At 35.6% G+C, this 21,699-nt stretch overlaps 1 protein-coding gene across 6 annotated transcripts in view; it reads left to right on the forward strand.

Moving 5' to 3' along the window:
• Positions 1-18,796, forward strand: part of UBR3 (ubiquitin protein ligase E3 component n-recognin 3) — a 241,949-nt gene extending 223,153 nt beyond the window's left edge. For all 6 annotated transcript variants that reach the window (XM_047722104.1, XM_047722105.1, XM_047722108.1 and 3 more), the window contains 4 exons: positions 9,368-9,547; positions 15,142-15,351; positions 15,925-16,064; positions 16,369-18,796. In XM_047722104.1, coding sequence (XP_047578060.1) covers positions 9,368-9,547; positions 15,142-15,351; positions 15,925-16,064; positions 16,369-16,486 — 648 coding nt within the window. In that variant the 3' untranslated portion in view covers positions 16,487-18,796. The remainder of the gene's footprint in view (positions 1-9,367; positions 9,548-15,141; positions 15,352-15,924; positions 16,065-16,368) is intronic.
• Positions 18,797-21,699: the final 2,903 nt, after the last annotated feature.

Genomic DNA, 21,699 nt, shown 5'->3' on the forward strand with positions numbered 1-21,699 from the left:
GAGGATTTTGATGGATTCCTTTCTCACATTGAGATCCTTCATCCATTTTGAGTCTATTTTCGTGTGTGGTGTAAGGAAATGATCCAATTTCATTTTTCTGCATGTGGCTGTCCAATTTTCCCAACACCATTTATTGAAGAGGCTGTCTTTGTTCCATTGGACATTCTTTCCTGCTTTGTCGAAGATGAGTTGACCATAGAGTTGAGGGTCTATTTCTGGGCTCTCTATTCTGTTCCATTGATCTATGTGTCTGTTTTTGTGCCAGTACCATGCTGTCTTGATGATGACAGCTTTGTAATAGAGCTTGAAGTCCGGAATTGTGATGCCACCAACTTTGGCTTTCTTTTTCAATATAGCCTCTCACATTTATCCTCTGGATAAACACAGAGGATACAGTCCCTTACACAGGAACTTCAGGTAATTTTTGAATTCCAGAGCATTGTTTGTAAAATGTTTATATCTGTGTAGTTTTCATGGAAGAAAATGGTTCTCAGACTATTTATTTTTTATTTTTTATTTTTTCAGTGTTCCAAGAGTCATTGTTTATGCAGCACACCCAGTGCTCCATGCAATACATGCCCTCCATAATACCCACCACCAGGCTCACCCATCCCACCGCTCTCCTCCCCCTCTAAAACCCTGTTTGTTTCTCAAAGTCTGCAGTCTCTCATGGCTCGTCTCCCCCTCTGATTTCCTTCAATTCACTTTTCCTTTTCTTTTCCTAATGTCCTCCATGTTATTCCTTATGCTCCACAAGTAAGTGAAACCATATGATAATTGACTTTCTCTGCTTGACTTACTTCACTCAGCATAATCTCCTCCAGTCCCGTACATGTTGATACAAAAGTTGGGTATTCATCCTTTCTGATGGAGGCATAATATTCCATTGTATATATGGACCATATCTTCTTTATCCATTCATCTGTTGAAGGGCGTCTTGGCTCTTTCCACCGTTTGGCCACTGTGGACATTGCTGCTCTGAACAGTGGGGTATAGATGGCCCTTTTTTTCACTACATCTGTATCTTTGGGGTAAATACCCAACAGTGCTCTTATAGGAAAGTATGATTACCACCACCGCCCCCCAAATTTGAAAAACAGTGCTCTACTATATCTTCTTTAATTATTTTTTTCTTTCTTCTGTCAACAGTAGTTTTTCCATGAATAATTATAATGATACCTAGTATTTATTGTGTATTGACACATGCTAACACTGTTTTAAGCGCTTTGCATTTAAATTCATTTAAGTTTCCCAACAACTATGAGGTAGCTGTTACGATCCTCACTTTGCAGACAAGGAAACGGAAACAGAGAGATGAATAACTTGCCCAAGATTCACAGCTAGTATTTAAAGCAGCCAGGATTTGAACACATTTAGTGTAGATGCCCAATCTGCACTATTAACCTCTGAGCTATGCTGCTGCTTGCTACACAAAATATTTTTGAGGAGTTCAGGTAATTTTCTTCTAGTATTAAGTCTGTAAAAACCACTATAATATTCCATATTATAGTGTCTTTGAATTTCGGTGTAATTATGAATACTCCACCTATAGATGTCTCTTATACCACAATAATAGTACTAATATTATTAGTAGTACTATTACTAATATTACTGCTAATAATTTATTGATAGCTGAATAGACATACTGAAATAGCAAAAAAATTGAAAATATTTCCATCAATTAGAAACTGGCTAGACACTGCAATACTCTGCAGAAAAGAAAAGAATAGAAAGTTTTCTATGTACCAATCTGGAAAAATCTCAAAAATATATTAAGTGACCAGAGGCAAGGCATGCTTGTATTAAATACAGATAGGGGAAAAATAGTGGTATTTATATTTGCTTATTTATATAATCCCCATCACCTCTTTGATCCCTGCCCTACTTCCCGTCTAGTAACCATCAGTTTGTTTTCCATGTTCAGAGTCTGTTTTTTGGTTTGCCTCCCTACCCCCATGATCATTTGTTTTGTTCCTTAAATTCAGTGTATGAGTGAAATCATATAGTATTTGTCTTTCTGTGACTTATTTTACTTAGCATAATAGTTTCTAGATCTACCCATGGCCTTGCACATGGCAAGATTTCATTCCTTTTTATGGCCGAGTAATATTCCATTATATATATAAACATATAGACAGACCACATCCTCTGTATCCATTCATCAGTAATTGGACACTTGGACTGTTTCCATAATTCGGCTATTGTAAATAATGCTGCTATGGACATTGGGCTGCATGTATCCCTTCGATTAAGTATTTTTGTATTTTTTGAGTAAATATCCAGTAATATAATTGCTAGGTCTAGGGTAGTTCAATTTTTAACTCTTTGAGGAACCTCCGTACTGTTTTCCAGAATGGCTGCAACAGTTTGCATTCCCACCAACAGTACAAGGGGTTTTCTTTTTCTCCACATTCTTGCCAACACTTGTTTCTTGTGTTTCTGATATTAGCCATTCTGGCAGGTATGAGGTGATATCTCATTGTAGTTTTGATTTGCGTTTCCCTGATGATGAGTGATACTGGGCATCTTTTCATATGTCTTTTGGCCATCTGGATGTCTTCTTTAGGAAAATGTCTATTCATCTCTTCTGCCCGTATTTTAATTGGATTATTTGGTTTTTAGGTGTTGAGTTTTGTAAGTTCTTTATAGATTCTGGATACTGACCTTTTATCAGAAACACCATTTGCAAATATCTTCTCCCATTCTGTAGGTTGCCTTTTTATTTTGTTGATTGTTTCCTTCACTGTGCAGGAGGTTTTATATTGATGAAGTCCCAATTGTTTATTTTTGCTTTTGTTTCCCTTGTCTTAGGAGACATATCTAGAAAGAAGTTCGTATTGTTAATGTCAAAGAAGTTGCTGCCTATGTTCTCCTCTAGGATTTTTATGGTTTTGGGTCTCACATTTAGGTCTTTAATCCATTTTGAATTTACTTTTGTGTGTGGTGTAAGAAAGTGGTCCAGTTTTGTTCTTTTGCATGCTGCTGTCCAGTTTTCCCAACACCATTTGTTGAAGAGACTGTCTTTTTCTCATTGAATATTCTTTCCTGCTTTGTCAAAGTTTAATTGGCCATGTAGTTCTGGGTTTTCTTTTCTGTTCTATTGATCTGTTGTCCATTTTTGTGCTAGTACCATACTGTTTTGATCACAACAGAATTGTAATATAACTTGAAGTCCGGAATTGAGACATCTCCAGTTTTGCTTTTCATTTTCAAGGTTGCTTTGGCTATTTGGGGTCTTCTGTGGTTCCATACAAATTTTAGGATTGTTTATTCTAGCTCTGTGAAAAATGCTGTTGGTATTTTGATAGGCATTGTATTAAATATGTAAATTCCTTTGGGTAGTGTAGACATTTTAACAATATTTATTGTTCCAACGCATGAGCATGGAATGTCTTTCCATTTCTCTGTGTCATTTTCTAATAAAGAAATTTCTATTTTACTCCTTTCCCTAGCCACTCAGTCACTATTAGGTGCTATCAGTTTACTCTGTATTATTCCAGATAAACATATACCAAAAAATATGTCTCTAGAGGTGTGTATTTTTTCTTTAGCCCCTTTTAAACATACTGTTGTATAGCTTGCATTTTTCCCCACCTAAGAGTGTATCTTAGAGATCATTTCATATTCAATGTATGAAGACCTTCTTTATTCTGTTTTACAGATTAAGAATATTTCATTGTATGATGTACCAGGATGTATTTAATCAGTCCTTTATTAGTAAACATTTGGGTTACTTATAATCCTTTGCTATTTATAAATGATAAAACAATGAGTAATAGCACATGCAAGTCATTTTGCTTTTTTTTTATTGTATTTGTGGGATAAATTCTTAGAAGTGGTTTGCTGTGTCAGCTCTTACATATAGTTGTAGTTTTGAAGGTTATTACCAAATGCCTTTCACCAAAATTGTATCAATTACATTAATAGTAATGTATGAGAGTTTCCCTAATCATGTGTCTGTGCAGTGTGTTCTCAAACTATTTGTTCTTTGCCTCTAGATCTTTTGATTAGGTAAAATATATTTCAGTGTAGTTTTAGTTAGCATTTCTCCTAAGGGTGAGGATTTCCATATTTAGGAGCCATTTTATTTCTTTTACTACAGGTTACTTGTTATATAATGTTTCTTTTGAAAATAATTAGAAAATGAATGCAAGTAAAAGATAATTTATTATCTGATCTTGAAAGTATCTCATGATTTTTCTTTGTTTAGAATAATCTGCCACTCTATTTTATCTAAGTCAAGTGAGAAACTTTTATTTTTCTTTCATAAATTTTTCCTTAGCTAGGATTTCTCTCATTTTAGTGACCCACATTTGGACTCAACAGCTGCTGAATAAAGATAAGCCAAGTAATCCTGAAGTAGTCTATGAATGCCAGGAGAAAAAAAAAATCATTTATGTAGTTCTTTGTTAATTTTTATTCATTGTTCGATTTCCTATAATAAGATGAAAAATATTGCAATTTTTCTACCATTGGTAGTTCCCTTTTTCTCAAGTTTTTTCTGTGCCTTACATTGGAAATAAATGCCCTTTCTCAACACAGCAGGAAAATATAACCGTTAAAAATATATATGCATGAAACAACAAAACCCCAAAGTACATAAACAGAAATTGACAGAATTGAAAGAAAGAATAGACAGATCCACAATTATATCTGGACACTCCAGTGTTCTTTCTTATTAGTCAATGACAAGGAGACAGTATAAATGAAACCTGAACAGTACTATCAATCAACTTGTATCATTAATATCTATAGAATACTTCACCAAAAGATAACAATGCATATTTTTTACAAGTGCACATGAGTATTCTTCAGAATATGCCATATGCCAAGCCATAATGCAAGTTATCAATATATTTGGAAGAGTTGAAATCATATAGCATATTTTCTGACCACATAAGAATTAAAGTCAATAACAAAAAAATATGGAAATCCCCAAATGTATGGGAATTAAGCAACATACTTTTGAATAACTTAAAGCAGAAATCCCAAGGAAATTAGAAAATACTTAAACTGAGTGAAAATGAAAAACACAGCATAGCAAAAAAAGCAGGATGTCACTGAAATAATTCTTGGAGAGATATAGCTTCAAATGAAGAAAGTTCTCAAGTCATTCATCTAAATTTCTATTTTATGAAGCTAAAAATAGGGCAGATTAGGCCCAAAGCAAGTAAAAGAAAGGAAATTACAAAAATCAGAGCAGAAATCAATGAAATAGTAATGGAGAAATAATAGAGAACATCAAAGTCTATTTTTTTGCAATGACCAGTTAAATGGATAAACCTAAATGTTAGGAGCTCAGCTGAGCTGGAAGAGCAAGAACTGAGCTGGTAGGTATTGGAGTAGTTGATTAAAGCAATTAGCCAAAAGTGAGAGAGTTAAGTCTCCAATCACTTACTGTGATGGTATAAGCAAGAGGCTAAAACCAGAGAAAATGCCAGTTCCTCCTGTTCCATTTACTCTCAGGAAGTGAAATGGAACACCAATTGTGGATCACGTGGATCAGCACAGATGTGGGGATCTGTTGAGGGAGCTCCCAAAGAAAGGGCTTTGGCAATTTTATGGGCTCTGAGGTAAAGAAAAGTTGGGAGGAAGGGATAAGAGTAGAAGAGACCCCTTCCCAAGGCCTCAGATAAAGAAGCCTAGGAGTAGAGGTACCAGAGCTAGGAATGTGAATATGTGAAAGAATGTGACTGGGGGAGTAGAGGGGTCTGAGACCTTGACTATAAATTCCTTCAGAGACCGCAGTGCATTGGCAGTATACTGAGTCTGATATAGGGAGAGCAGTTTTAACCCACAGAACCTGTGAAGTAAAACCTTTGTAAACTGCCTATAGTTAGGCCTGAAAAAAAAAATCACACATAGATTTTTTTTTTAAGATTTATTTATTTGAGAGAGAGAGAGAATGATAGCATGAGAGGAGAGAGGTCAGAGGGTAGAAGCCCAGTGTGGGACTCGATCCTGGGACTCCAGGATCATGACCTGAGCCGAAGGCAGTTGCTTAACCAACTGAGCCACTCAGGCGCCCCCACACATAGATTTTTAACCAGAAGCCAGACTCGTCACTAGATTGGTAAGAAAATAAAGAAAGTACAAACTACCAATATGAGGAATGAATGAGGAAACATCCCTACAGAAACATAAGAGGATATTATGAATAACATTTGCTAACAAATTTGATCATGTAGATGAAATGGATAAATTCTTTGAAAATACAAATTACTAAAACTGACTCAAGAAGAAATAGAAAATCTTGATTAGATCTGTATCAAGTAAGAAAGTTGATTTAGCTCTTTAAACTTATATCCTTCAAAAAAAGAGAAGTCAGCAACTTACACTAGCAAAGAAAACATCATGGTGATTTCCACGAAACATTTAAGGAGGAAATTGTGTCAATACATACAAACTTTCAGAAAACAGAGGAAGAAGGAACAGTCGAAACTCATTTTATTAGGCCAATTTTATCCTGATACCCAAACCAGGCATCATGAGAAAACTACAATTCCAGATCCTTCATGAACATAGAAGCAAAAGCCTTAATAATATTTGTACTAGAAAAGGATAATACACTGTGGCCAAATGGGTTTATCCTAGGAATGCATAATTGGTTCAACAACAAAAATCATTTAATTTAATTTGCAATATTAATAGAATTGATTTTTTAAAAGCATATGATCATCTCAGTAGTCAAAAAATGTTTGACAAAATTCAACACCCATTCATGGTAAAAACACTAAAAAAAATAAGGAACAGAAAGGAATTTTCTCAACCTGATAAAGGGCATGTATGAAAAACCCATAGCTAACATAATTATTAAGAGTGAAAGGTAGAGAGCTTGCTAAGATCAGGGACAAGACAAGGATAGCTGCCTTCATCACTTCTTTTTAACATTGAATTGGAAGTTCTAGAAAGAACAGTTAAGCAAGAAAAATAAATAAAGGCATCTAGTTTGGAAAGGAGGAGGTAAAATAATGTCTGTTTGCAAATTACATGATCTTATATGTGGAAAATTATAAGGAATTTCCAAAAAATTATTAGAGTTAATAAATGAGTTCAGGTTTGTAGGCTACATGATCTATGTACAAAAAAATCTACTTTATTCCTTTGTGCTAGCAATGAGCAATCTGAAAACAAAATTTAAAAAGTAATTCCATTTAGAATAGGGTTAGGAAAATACTCTCTATTAGGTTTGTGATGCTGCACAATTTTGTGAATATACTAAGCTGTACATGTTAAGAGGGTGAATTTTATGGTATACAAATTACATCTCAATTTAAAAAATATACTGAGAAGGGACTTTTATCTGGAATATATCAAGGACTCCTATAATTTGGTAATGTAAGGAAACAAAACAAAAAAAAACCAAAGTGGGTAGAAAATTTGAACAGGCACTTCTCATAAGAATATATATGAATGACCCACAAGTACATGAAAATATATTCACCATCATTGTTGATTAGAAGAGTACAAACTAATGTCACAAGTGATGAGGATTTAGAGTACCTGAAACTCTTACTCATTGCTGACGGTAATGCAAAATGGCATAGTCAAAATTTTTTTATATAAATTTTTTATTATGTTATGTTAGCCACTAGACAGTACATCATTAGTTTTTGATGTAGTATATAGTCAAATTTGAAAAAAGTTTGGCAATTTCTTTTAAAAGCTGAGCATGCATTTACTGTACAACCCAACAATTCTACTCCTAGGTATCTACCAAAAGAAATAGAACATATGTTCACATAAAGACGTACATAAATGTTTAAAACAGCTTAATTTGTAGTAGTCAAAAACTAAGCAACCCAGAATTCATTTGCAAGTAAACACGTGAATAAAAGGTGGTATATCCAAACAGTATAATACTACTCAGCAGTAAAAAGGAATGGACTGCTGATACAATAACATGAATGAATCTCAAAATATGCTCAGTGAAAGGACAGGCACAAAAGACCCCCCCCACACACACACACACTGTTTGATTCTATTTATATGGAAATTTAAAAAAAATTCGTAACTATAAAGACAGAAAGCAGGATTAGTGGTTGCTTGGGGCCCGGGGTAGGGGCTGGAATTGATTGCATATAGGCAAAAGCCAACTTTTTGGAGGGGAGGGAATTGTTCTGAAGTTTTATTGTAGTAGTGGTTACCTGACTATACATTTGTCAGAATTCATCAAACACACTTAAAGTGGGCAAATTTTATGGTATGTGTAATACACCTCAATTATATTGTTTTTTTAAGATGCCTTCTTTATTGTTGCTAGAAAAATGGGAGATGTATAGCCTCATTTCTAGAGATTATAAAAATTAACATCTTTTTCAGCCTGCATTTCATTTTTCTTTTTTATCTTTAATTTTTTTCTTTGTAGCACATTTTAGAATTTTATACTTAATCCACATAATTTTGCAAACAGATGTTTGAATGTTTATTATGTGCCAAGCAGTGGGAAAACAGAGCCCCTACCCCAAGATACTATTCCCATAATCTTACAGGAAATGCTAATTTATTTTAAAATTAATTAATAGAAAATATAAACACAAGAAGAGAAATGTTTACAAAGTATGGACGGGTTAACTTTATCTGAATGGAGCTGAGTAATCCAGGGGGTCTTTAAGTTTGGTCAGGGAAGGATTCCCTGGGGAGCTGTCATTTGAAGGATGAGAGGAATTGATCAGTGGACAGGGGAAAGTAAACATAGTAGCCTCCTAAATAGTCTTTAGTTAAATAGAGAAGGAGTGGGGGGTGTATTTTGGTGTTTATAAGACAAAGTCCTTTAAAACACAGGATTTGAGTCCTTTAGCTCACTGATTTGTTTCTCTTATTACTGATAGAACTTCAACTTAGCTGGCACTTAGATCTCTCAAGTTTTTAAAAACTCTACCCTCTTTTGGGAGTTTCACACTCATTCAGGGTCCTGGCATATTATTTTGTACTACATCTTGTGAATTCCATATTTTCACTGTTCTTCAGCCACACTGACAGCCTATGTCTTTTTACCCAAAAGTTACTTTCCCTTTGCCCCCAAAACATTTGCTCTCATAGAGTGGCTAGATTCTATAGACTGTATTATTCACCAGAAATGTGCAACACTATTTAAAAAATAAATGTATGGAAGAAGCAGACACTATCTTAAATCACTTAAGATTTAAATTTCAATGAGAAATACTGTGGGATATTTGGATAGAAAGCTGGGAACCTATTATCTCTTCTTTGCTCCTTCTACTCCCTATACTTTCCTTTACTTACCTCCATTGAGAAAATTTTCTTACTGTCCAAAAGTAACTGATGAGGATGACATTTAAAATATCTATAATGGGAACTGTTCTTTATGAAATGCCTTGAGAATTTTCTGTTTCATGTCTAAAAGGAAGAAGAAGAATTTTCGGTTCTTTCCAGCTGCCTGGGGCTTCTGCCAACATTTTACCAAACAGAACATCCATTCATCAGTGCCTCTTGTCTGGATTGGCCAGTTCCAGCATTTGATATTATATCTCAGTGGTGTCTTGAGATAAATTCATTTACTGAAAGACATGCAGAACAAGGAAAGGTACGTAAAAAGAGTAGTATTGCCCACTTGACATAGGGGTGATATGTTAATAGGGTAAGAGAATAATGAAGAATTAAAAATTTCAGGTCAGCTGTTTTGGGGAGCATATACTAAACTAATTATGTTGAATAAATGGTTTCCTTATGTAATGTTTATGATTCTAAAAGCAAAAATACTTCAGTTAACAAAGCTAAGTTATTAATATGCTACTTTAAGTTGGTTTTAGGTCATTAGGCTTTTATTGAATGTCTTAAATAATCACAGCCCTAGACTTGAAAGATACAAAGGAATTTTAAGATAGACAAGGAACTTATAAGCTTATTGGGAAGAGAGCTGTCACACAAAAATAAAAGATTTGGAGTAGCAGATTTAAAAGGCCATGTCTTTAACTTTAAAATTTGCTGGGCCTATCCTGCCAGCTTGGCTAGTGAAGGGTTTTGTTTTGAAGATAGTTGAACTAGAAAGGTAGAGTGGGGGCAGTGGGAAGTGGCTATGAATTCCATGGTTTGATGCTTAGACTTTCTGCCTCAAACTATAGGTGGAACTACAGTTTTTGAGAAATGGAATAATAAGATGGAAGTATTTTAGGGAGATAATTTGGGTAGTTTTTTAGTAGGCAAATTGAAATAAGGAGAGAGAGAAGCCAGAGATTATGTAGGTGGTAAAGAAAATCTGGTATTATTCTGACAGTAGAAATTAGAATATAACCAATGCATGAGACATTTGAGAAAAATATATAGGACTCGATGACCAGATGTATATTTGACTTTAAGATCTGAACGCAAAGCATTGAGAGAATAGTAACTAGTAGACATAATTCTGATAGAAATCTGATCCTGCTTAAAATACCGTTGATGGTGTATGGAGGAAGACTGGAGTCTTTGCATAGAATTCAGGGGTTTTCACCATCTTGCTTGCCTTTCTAAACTTCATCCATACCACTCCCCTGCTACCACCTTGCTCAAACTGCAGAAGAATGTTTTAAGTGTGCTATATGTTTTTAAACATGTGTTATTTCTTATTACTGTTACTTTTATCTAAAGCAGTTTTCCTATCCTTCTCTTGTTGAATTAATCACTCCTCAAGGCTTTGCTAAGATAAGTGTACCTCTTCTGTAAAGCCTTGTCTGATAATCCTCCTTTTTCAGTTCGAATCCCCTCCCTCTGTTGTGTTATATGACAGTACTTTTGCCATGGTCTCTAACAGGCACCATATTTATCACTTTTGTTTGTTTAATATGTCTGAATGGGGGGCTCCAAAAGCAAAAATTGTTTCTTATTTTCTTTGAATTGCTAGTTCCTAGAAAGTACCTGATATAGACTGGTCACCTAATAAATATTTGCAGAACAGTTAACTGGTAGGATGATATCATTGGTAGAAATAGAACTGGTAAAAGAAGAGCCATGTTTCAGAGAAAATGAGAATTTAATTTTAATTTTAAAAAGGAGATAATAGGGGCACCTGGGTGGCTCAGTGGGTTAAGCCTCTGCCTTCAGCTCAGGTCATGATCCCAGGGTCCTGGGATCAAGCCCCACATTGGGCTCTCTGCATGGCAGGGAGCCTGCTTCCCCTCCCCCCTCCGCCTGCCTCTCTGTGTACTTGTGATCTCTGTCAAATAAGTAAATAAAATCTTTTTAAAAAATAAAAAATAAATAAAAAGGAGATAATAAAAAATTAGTATTTTATTTCATTTTCAAAAGATTTTATTTATTTGAGAGAGAGAGACAGAGATAGCATGGGCAGGGGAAGGGGCAGAAGGAGCTGGGAAGCAGACTCCCCACTGAGCATGGAGCCCAACACGGGACTGGATCCCAGAACCCTGAGATCATGACCTGAGCCAAAAGCAGATGCTTAACTCATTTTGCCACCCAGTCTCAGTATTTTAGATAGAGGTGTCACACTAGAATAGACATTGAGTGAATAATAAAGGCAAGGTAAGCATAAATAATAAATGTCTCTGCTTTTGTTCACTTCTGTTTTCTATTGAAATCCTTAAGGAAATAATATTTTATACCCTCTCTTTAAAGGAAAGACAATTTTAAGAAATTAATTGAGCCTTGTATACTATGTGTAAAATTTTTTTTCCTATCTAGTAATTTCCTTATTTTTAGATAATAGCTAGAATCTGAAGTTATATATTGATGTCTAGAAACCTATAATGAATGACTAGGGATAAGAGATGGATATAACTTAGAACCAGGACAGGAGAAAGTGATGAGTATACATGTACTTAAAAATTTGTTTTCATAGGGGCGCCTGGGTGGCTCAGTGGGTTAAGCCGCTGCCTTCGGCTCAGGTCATGATCTCAGGTTTCCTGGGATCGAGCCCCGCATTGGGCTTTCTTCTCAGCAGGGAGCATGCTTCCCTCTCTCTCTCTCTGCCTGCCTCTCTGCCTACTTGTGATCTATCTCTGTCAAATAAATAAATAAAATCTTTAAAAAAAATTTGTTTTCATAGGAGTCATGGGTTAAACAATAGATAAAAGCTAACTCATTTGAGGGGCACCTGGTGGCTCAGTTGGTTAGGTGTCTATGTTCTTCTTGGGTCATGATCCTGGGGTCCTGGGATTGAGGCCCACATCCAGCTCTCTGCTCAGAGGAGAGCCTGCTTCTCCCTCTCCCTCTGCCTGCCATTCTCCCCACTTGTGCGCACGCGCGCACACACACACACACACACACACCCCCTCTCTCTCAAATAAATAAAATCTTAAAAAAAATAATTCATTTGATAGTATAATAACAAGCTCCCATGTTAGATGTATGATTATTAGTATGGATATTGATGGAAAATAAGAATTTGTCATTTAAAAAATAATCTTTTGTGTAAAATTGAGTGATAATGATTTGTTTTAGAGCCAGAACAGTATCATTTATTTCTACTTATTCCAAAATTTTCCAGTTATTTGAATGCACTCCCATCCAACCTGCATCCCTCCTTTTATCCCTGTTCCACTCTGTTCTTTCTCTAGTCCTGACTCTGACCCAGGTCAACCAGATTTTCTTTACCTGGAATTTTAAATATGAACAAGATAGTAACCATATTTGGAGCTGAGTAGTCCAACAAAAGTACCCTTGGAAGATAGTCTGAATTACTGCTCTGATTTTTTGTATCAGCTAAGATTCTTGGGTCACAGACAGTTTTGGTGTGTTTTCTCTGAAGTGCTACCACTGGATAACCCCATCTGAACCACTTTCCGTCCTTCTATATGGTGCTCAAGATTGATTCCTGGGAGAAAGGATCTGATTGACCTAATCTGAATCCTATGTACACCCCTGTGATGGGGCAGGATCTTGCATTAGGGCAACTGTCAGACCTGTATGGAACAAGAAAAGAGGTTATTTTCCAAATACTGTAATACTTTTAATAGTATAAGAAGGCAGATAAGGTTGTGGACAAATTGAAAAACATAAATAACAATGGTGGCCCACTGTCTTCATATCTTACCTGTTGGCACGTAGACATCCTTATTCTCATTCACAGAGTTTCATTTATTCCCCTGTTCAAAATGATGTAACCGTTGCATTTATAATCACAAATGCATCTACCACTTTGCCAAATATGCAGATAAAGTCGCATCCAATAGTTACATCATCATACCCTTCTGAATGCAGAGGCTCTGAGAGACGTCCATTCCTTCTGTATTTGTTGTACTTATACCCTGGTGGCCTGGAAAATTTTAATTAGCAGCTCCTCACCCTCAATTCCATAGTTAAGTGAAAGAAAAAGAGAATAGAAAATTTTGCAAGATATGCCACCGTAAGCAAGATCATTTACAAGTAGTCATAAAGCTGTAACTAATATATAGTCGAATATATGACTTTCTTCTTGCATCTTCTGTGACCAGAACCTCAACAGGTTGTATTTATTTGACGAAGGTTGTGAACCAGACTTTATTCTGAGAGGTCTGAGCTTCTGGTAATTGGTTCTGTCTTGCTTATATTAAGGCCATAATAGTTTTGTGTTAAATTTTTATCTTTCGATCTTGGGACATGGCGAGCAGCGGGGCTCAGGGATCTCTAAGTTTAAAACATTCTGCTGCTAATTGTATAGCAATATTTCTATTCTTCTTGATAGTTCAGACTATGCTATAAGCCATTCCTTTCTTCTCCTAGTGAGAAGAAATGGCCAGATGACATTTAGTTTCTACTTCAGTGGGACTATTATCATATCCTCTTTTGGAGGATAGTACACAACTTCCTTAGAATGGTCCTAAACCACAGAAGAATTTAGAATAGCAGGAAACAGAAATAAAAGAACTGAATTCTTAGGTGTAATCATGAGACCTGCCAAAACCACTTCTCACTCCCTGGTTTCCAGACTGATGGGTTTCATCTGCGGGAAAATGATCACCCACAATGTGCTGGTTGCTGTTTTAGAGCATGTACTTCATTCTGTAGGTGCATATACTTCATTTTATAGTTATTTTCTCCCAGGTGGTACCATCTAAATTCTATCAGTGAAGTAGTTCGTCATTTAAAAGATGAGCAGTTTTGTCAGATGTTTGAATATATGTTAGGATCAGTTACTTCCATAGGCATCCACCTGTTGCCTCACATCTGTTGTTATGAAAAAAATTCTTTAAGACCATGTGGTGTGAGCTGCTGGGTAATAGACAGCCTAATCTAGATAGGTATCAAGTTCAGTGAGGATAAATTGCTCTCCCTTCCATTGATGGAAGAGTGCGGTATAACCAACCCATTACAGAATATGCAATCTTTGCAGTCTGAGTTTGGGCACTGAGTGTAGGCAAATAGTACATTGTAAGCACATATATTGGCCTTGGCCTTGCTTCCATGGCCACTTTATCCATGAGCTTATTGATAAATGCCAGGCTGACTACATAAGTACTGTATCAATTTAGATAGGTTATGGTTGTAAGTAATGTGAAATGGTCAGTTTCTTGAGATATTAGACTCATACTCCATTTTATCTATTCATGGAGGGGCATCTAGAAAGGAATTACTGCTTTTACCAGTATTTTTATAAACTGCAAATAATGAATTAAGTATACTCTGTGGGGAAACTTAACTAATTTGGCATTTTTTTCCATACTTGTAGCAGAAAGTTTATAAAAAGAGTTGTAGCCATAGCACTTATGGATACAAAAGGCTTTAACAGCTGGTGGTACAAGAGGGTTTTACATCTTCTTAGGAGATCCTAAATTATAAAGTGTTGAGGTAGAAATAATGAGTTATAGCCATAACCTTACCTTAAGAAAAGCCAATAAATTGTTTATCTGAGAAAGATCAAAAGTTGATTTTTAAAAAGTTTAACTATTTAAAATTTTGCATTAGTGCAGTCTTAGTTATGTTTAATATTTTTAAGTAATGAAAAGTTTAAATGTCTTAGGGTACGTAATCTAAAAACTGATACCATACTGTAATTGGAAACAACATTAAAATAGAGATTAGTAATTGTACTATTTTAGTCATTTGTAAAATGGAAATGAGAGGAGTTTTAATAAAGAAAATAAGCCACATACTTAGAGACAGATGTGTTTTTCTTAGGAAAAAAAAAGGCCTTTAAAATATAAGCATTTTGTGTTAGTGACTTAAATACGTAGGATTAATGAGTAATTTTGGATAATATTTTAGGCCTTGCTTATCCAAGAGTCAAGATGGAAATTACCACACCTGCTCCAGTTGCCTGAGAATTATAACACCATTTTTCAGTACTACCACAGAAAAACCTGTAGTGTCTGCACTAAGGTTCCTAAGGATCCTGCTGTTTGCCTTGTTTGTGGTACTTTTGTATGCCTGAAAGGACTTTGCTGCAAGCAACAAAGCTACTGTGAATGTGTACTGGTAAGCAATAGTAAATAATAGAAGATATATGAAAACTCAAATGTACTAGCACATGGAAATGTGGTATATGTGGTTAATCCCGCTCTTCATATTAGCTCTTCTTTGAATTAAATACACAGTACACAAAAATTTTGTTCTTGTTCTTTTGTTAATCCAGTAGAAGGGTTTAAAAAAAAGAAAACCCCAAATATCTGAGGCTTTACTTAAGTGCGTAAAACTTTTCTTAAGTCCACTTCCACTTCCTCTCTCTGCACCTGTTGCCCTTTCATGGTAAGAACTCTTACATGGTGAGCAGTAAGACAGTGGTCATACCTGCTCTTGTGGGTGCCAGCCTCTGAATTAGGTTTAGGTTGGCTCTTAATTGCTTTCCTAGATAATCCTTAACCCAAATTCCTCCTAGTGTATTACTAATCAAATGTTAAGAATGAAATTGTAAGTTTAACTTAGATGAAATCTTTTAAGAATTTAAGAGATATTTGGTATTATTTAGAAGACATTTAACTAAGGCATTCTTGATTTTCTTATAAAGTCCATTTGATTATGAAGATCACTGATGTATTTTTAATTATTTAGCATTCTCAGAACTGTGGTGCTGGAACAGGAATTTTCCTTTTGATCAATGCTTCGGTGATTATCATCATTCGAGGCCACCGCTTCTGCCTCTGGGGTTCTGTGTATTTGGATGCTCATGGAGAAGAAGATCGGGATCTTAGGTTAGATATGCATGGGTATATTTGAATGTTTTATTGATGTTTCATCAATAAGAACAATGTACCATTCCTGGCTTTGTAATTGTAATAATAATTATTTTTTTATATTAAGAAATTCTGATAGTCATTAAGTTAAAGCTGTTTCTAGTTTTTGAGATACTTTACACATCCACATGCTAAGGAAATATAAAATAAACCAAACTACCATGTGAGATTTTAGCCATAAAGAATCTATTTTTTTTAAATGTGTGTGAAATCTTCACTGTATTGTACAACTTTTAATACCTTTTTTTCCTTTTTATTCTAGGCGAGGCAAACCTCTCTACATTTGTAAGGAAAGATACAAAGTTCTTGAGCAACAGTGGATTTCTCATACTTTTGATCACATCAATAAAAGATGGGGTCCACATTACAATGGGCTGTGACTCACCACCTCAGCATTGCATTATATCATTTTCATTAAGAATTTATCAACAATAAGCTTTACCTTAATTTGGGGGATTAACGCTTTTGCTGAGGGAGAAAAAGAAAACATAAAGCCTTTCCAAAATTAGGTGCTTGGTAATCACATTAATGGTATAATAAATTTTTTTTTAAGTATCTGGAGAACATAACAAATAACAAGTTAAATCATTCTTTAGTGGTCCTTTTTTTCTTTTTTTAAGCCCACAATTAATAAGAAGCACAACTTGTTGACAAAATCATTTAAAAATGATTCTCCCAGCAATGCATATCAGCTATTCATTGATACTTAGAGTGGGTGTGATTTATTTAAAGTTTTACTGCTTCTTTATATCTGTTGTGTTTTAATTTGCATCTGCGAAACACAATGCATCCTTTCCCTCTGGCATTCTTGTGTTGATTTGAGATTTTTGCTGTATGTAATTAGAAAAAAAAATGTAAAACATGATTTATGTGAAATATTGTATAGTAAAAGTTGGTCTAATAGTAGGACTTTAAAATTTTTTCTTATTGTGAGGAATCTGTTAAAAAGTTTAAGGCTTTGCTGAAAACTTAATTCATTCTCAGGAATTTCATAAATATTCTCCCCAGGTAAATAATCGAAATAGTTGTAAAATAAGTAGATAGCTGCTGTTAATATAATACAGTACATTTTGAGGGACATATGTGTGGTTGGGGAAGGGAGTCCTTAAAAATCAAAATTTGCCATTTCATTTGGATGACTTACTTGAGGTATTAACAAATAGATTTTACTATAAAATCAGATGTTTTAAGGACATACGTATGGCGGAGTTTGGTTCTGTGCATGCCCACCGTTTATTACCAGCCAAGTTTTTGTTTAAATGATGGAATTGGAAATTGCTCAGACTTACCCGCAAATGAAGCTTAGTTTTGGAACTTTCCTGTCAGCTCGAGAGGTTCATCTATATTGTATTTGTGCAGCGTAATCACTGCTATTTCTGCTTAGTTTCCTAAAAGGAAAAAAAAAAAAAGGCTCAGTGGTGATGACCCTCATGAATGAACCATGCATCTGCATTCTTCGTAGAAGCTGCTGCGAAAAGCAATTTATGTTTATTGGGTTTTTTAATCAGTAAGAATGGGAATGATTGAACTACAACCCACTCTATAAATAGAGAAGGAAGATTACAGAAAAGCATGTTGTATATTGCTAACAAGATTTTTCTTCCAAATGATTTAGTAATTTGATGATTATTTAATAGATAGTGTTATCAAGCAATTCCTGGTACTTTGGACTTCCATGGTTTGTTATATAAAATTACATTTTTACATGTAAAAATAAACTAAAAAACATCTAATGATAAAATACAAAAATAAAGTCAGATCTGTGTTCTAAAAATTACTGAATGACATGACATTACAGAATGTGAAAATGGACATTAAATGATGGCCTTGCATTAAAATACAGCAGAACAGTACATATTCAGATGTGTTCAAAAGTCAAAAAATTACCTATAGCTCCACAATAAAAATACATGGAAATAGCTTGCTATTTTTATATACATTTCCAAAATATTAAGATAACTTTCTGAAAGATGAGAATGATTCTGTTTAACTAAATAGTTGTCCTTTCCAACACATTGCTACTTTTTTAAATACTGTATCATAAGTTCAGCCTGTCATATTTTTTGCATTGGTCATTCTGAATACCAGACCATTTGTAAGTGTGGTTGAAGAGCAAATGCTAATTTAAATCTCTAGTAAATACTGTTACAGGATTCATGAACTTGAATAATTCTACAGTTTGAAACTCTGATGCTATATATACATGGTATAATGTATTCAGACTTTGATTACTACATATTTAAAATGGAATGTTTTATGATTGTGCATATGGATGTGAAGTGAAAATATTAGCCTTAACATTAAAATTTGGGTATTTGATAGTGTTTATTTTGATATTGGTGAATTAGTCACCAGTAAATTTTTAAAAAGCACTTGGTTGAAAATTGTACTTGAATTACATACATGCATGCTGCTAAACTAGAACTTTAATTTTTTCCCCCATAACTTTTATAAGTCCCATTTATAAGCCCACTTTTAAAAATAACAGGTCCAAGCTAGAGTGATGTGTGTATATTATTAAAAAAAAATGTACTGGTGTGGTATCTTGTATGAATGAACATTTAAATACAGTACATTACTGTAGAGGCTAAATCAATCTTTATAATTAAGCAGAGATTACAAAACTAGGAATAATCAACATTGTAAGATATGTTAATAAAAACCTACTGTCATTTGGTTTGTGAAAGGTCCTTAAAATGTTTAATTCTTAAATGTTTTTCTTTTTTTTAAGGTATTGACAATAATAAATGTAAGTGAGCATAGCAGAAAAGATCAAAGCATAACATAACTGATAGTTGCTCTAAAGTGGAGTTAAATATAAAGGTTTGCTTTTCCTTACACCTTTTATTTGCAGAGGTAGTTCCCGTTTCTTCTATCCTTGTCTTAAAAGAATGCAAAGCTTTTTGCTAAGTGTATGTTTTTGGAAGCTGGGGAGAAGGGAATGGGTATGCAGATCTGAGGAACGCTACTTTGGTCCTTGCTGCTTTCTAAAAATTCCAGCTAGACTTCAGAAATCTAAAGGGCTGTATGATAATGTTTATTTTGAATGGACTGTGATTTTGTTGGAATTGACAGTGTTCGCTCCTACCCCTCCATCCTGAAGCTCACCAGGCAGTTATCAGCTAAGCATCCATTTGTGTTCACAAACCTTTTTTTTCCCTATTTTACGTATTTTGGCATTTATTGATTTCTTTTTTTAAAATATTTATTTATTTGACAGAAATCACAAGTAGGCAGAGAGGCAGGCAGAGAGAGAGGGGGAAGCAGGCTCCCTACTGAGCAGAGAGCCTGATGCGGGGCTCGATCCCAGGACCCTGAGATCATGATCTGAGCCGAAGGCAGAGAGGCCTTAACCCACTGAGCCATCCAGGTGCTCTGGCATTTATTGATTTCTATGACTTAGAAAAGATGCTGATTGAAAACACTGACAATAGTGCGAGAGAATATATGAACCAAGAGTCTGTAGCATCTCCAGGATTGTAATTGCTGACTCTCAAGTTCCTGTTGTTGGCTTATTTTTGTGGTCCTGTTGAACAACAAAAACAAAGCACAACATGATTTTAACCATGATTTTAATCAAATTACCAAGACAAGATACATTCACTGGGGGTTATTCCTGATATGCGATGGTTGGTGGGTCTCAGTCCCATTCACAGTACATAGTTGTTTTCCTTTGTGATATGGCTGGAGTGGGCAGAAGGATGGCAATGTGATCACTTCTTGATTTGTGAGACTTCAAGCCCCCTTGATAACAAAGCACATTAAATACAGAAGAGTTATTACCATCCTAGTGTTCCATAATCAAGTAGCAGTGGAGTGAACGTGATTCCAGCTGAAAAGACATGATGGGATCTTAAGGATGGCTGCAATGTAAGATGTGGCAATAACAAAACTAATGTGGCAGAGCCCAAGAGCAAGCCAGAGAAGTAAGGTCAAGAGCACAGATAAAGGCTTCAGCTTGAGGAGAAGGAAAGTCTAGAGCAAACGAAGAGGATTCATATCTGATTCCCTATTATGTTGGTGACAGAGGAGCAGGATCATCTGTGGAGGGTGAGCAAGCCTAGTGTATCTGGGAGTTTTGACTTAAGTGGTAGGGTTTAGACATGGTACGAGAGAACAGGCTAGAAATAAAGAGAAGTACCACAGAAGTAATGGTGAGGACACAGTGGGGTTAGAAGCCACATTTCCATGGAGCAATTAGAAAGGTTCTGTGACTTTTTTTTTTTTTAAAGATTTTATTTATTTATTTGACAGAAATCACAAGTAGGCAGAGAGGCAGGCAGAGAGAGAGGAGGAAGCAGGCTCCCTGCTGAGCAGAAAGCCCGATGTGGGGCTTGAACCCAGGACCTGGGATCATGACCTGAGCCGAAGGCAGTGGCTTAACCCACTGAGCCACCCAGGCACCCCGGTTCTGTGACTTTTTAGAGCCCCTAAGATCAGCAGTCCAGAACCCAAAGGGTAGAAACCAGACTGCTAAATTAACTAATAATTTGGGGATTTGAGAGGTGAGTGCAATATCGGGTGGTAGAATTGGGAATACTGATTGAAATGAGTGTGGGGTCCCTGCTGGTAAATTATGGATTATAGGATTGGAAAACTATAAAAAAGATGAGACTTAATGAGGAGATGTGATGTAAGTTTTCAAAGTTTTCATTTGGAATTAGGACAAACTGCTTTTCTGTTGAATCATTTGAATTCATTCAGTAAATATTGAGCTCCTCTTATGCACCAAGCAGTGATGAATACTGGAAGTACAGTGGGAAAAAAGCCAGATAGTCCCTTCTCTTGTATAGCTTTCTGTGTGATGAATACTACAAATGGTGTGTGTGTTAAGGGGTTGGGGGCTAGCTAGGAGGAGAATGGAGTATAAGTTACTATTGAAGGAACCTCTAAATGAGATTTGGGAAGTATGATGAGGGTTCCAGGGGATAGAGATTTCTATGGTGTTTCCCATAGACTGTGTAGGAGACACCTGGGTGAAAGTGGAGGTGTGGGGAGTAGTGTCTCAGGCAGGTATAGGGAGTACAATTGGCAAAGACCCAGGGTTGAGAGAGAACTTGTAGTTACAGATCTGAAAGGGCATCCTTACGACTCTTAACAGGTGGTTTTGAGAGATAAACTCTAAATTACAAAGGGATTTTATAAGCTTTCTAAGAGTTTTAGACTTTGTTCAGAGAGCTTGGGAAGACATTTCAGGGCTTTAGACAGGAGAGTGGCATAATCCGATTTCCATCTTAGAGAGATCAGTCTGGCTGTACTGTGGAGAAAAATCCAGAGTGGGAAGACCTGTTAGATACCTGTTGAAAGAGCCAAGACATGACAGTTGACTCAGCTAGATGAATCGTAGTAGAGACAGAAGTGGACAGTGTCAGAAGAGACTTGACAAATCAGTAGGGTGAGGGAGAGCAAGGAATATTTAAGTGCCTCTGTGTTCCAGACTCTAAGCTAAATGTCAGGGACATCACATGGAACAGTTGGCTTCTGTCACTGCTATTCCGTTCTCCCATTGCAATGCAAACAGCATCCATTGATTTATGGAAGTGTGAATTGACATAACTGTGTTCCAATAAAGCTACTTATAAAAACAGGCTGT

This window comes from Lutra lutra, chromosome 3, assembly GCF_902655055.1.
Source record: "Lutra lutra chromosome 3, mLutLut1.2, whole genome shotgun sequence".
NCBI classification, from domain to species: Eukaryota; Metazoa; Chordata; class Mammalia; order Carnivora; family Mustelidae; genus Lutra; species Lutra lutra.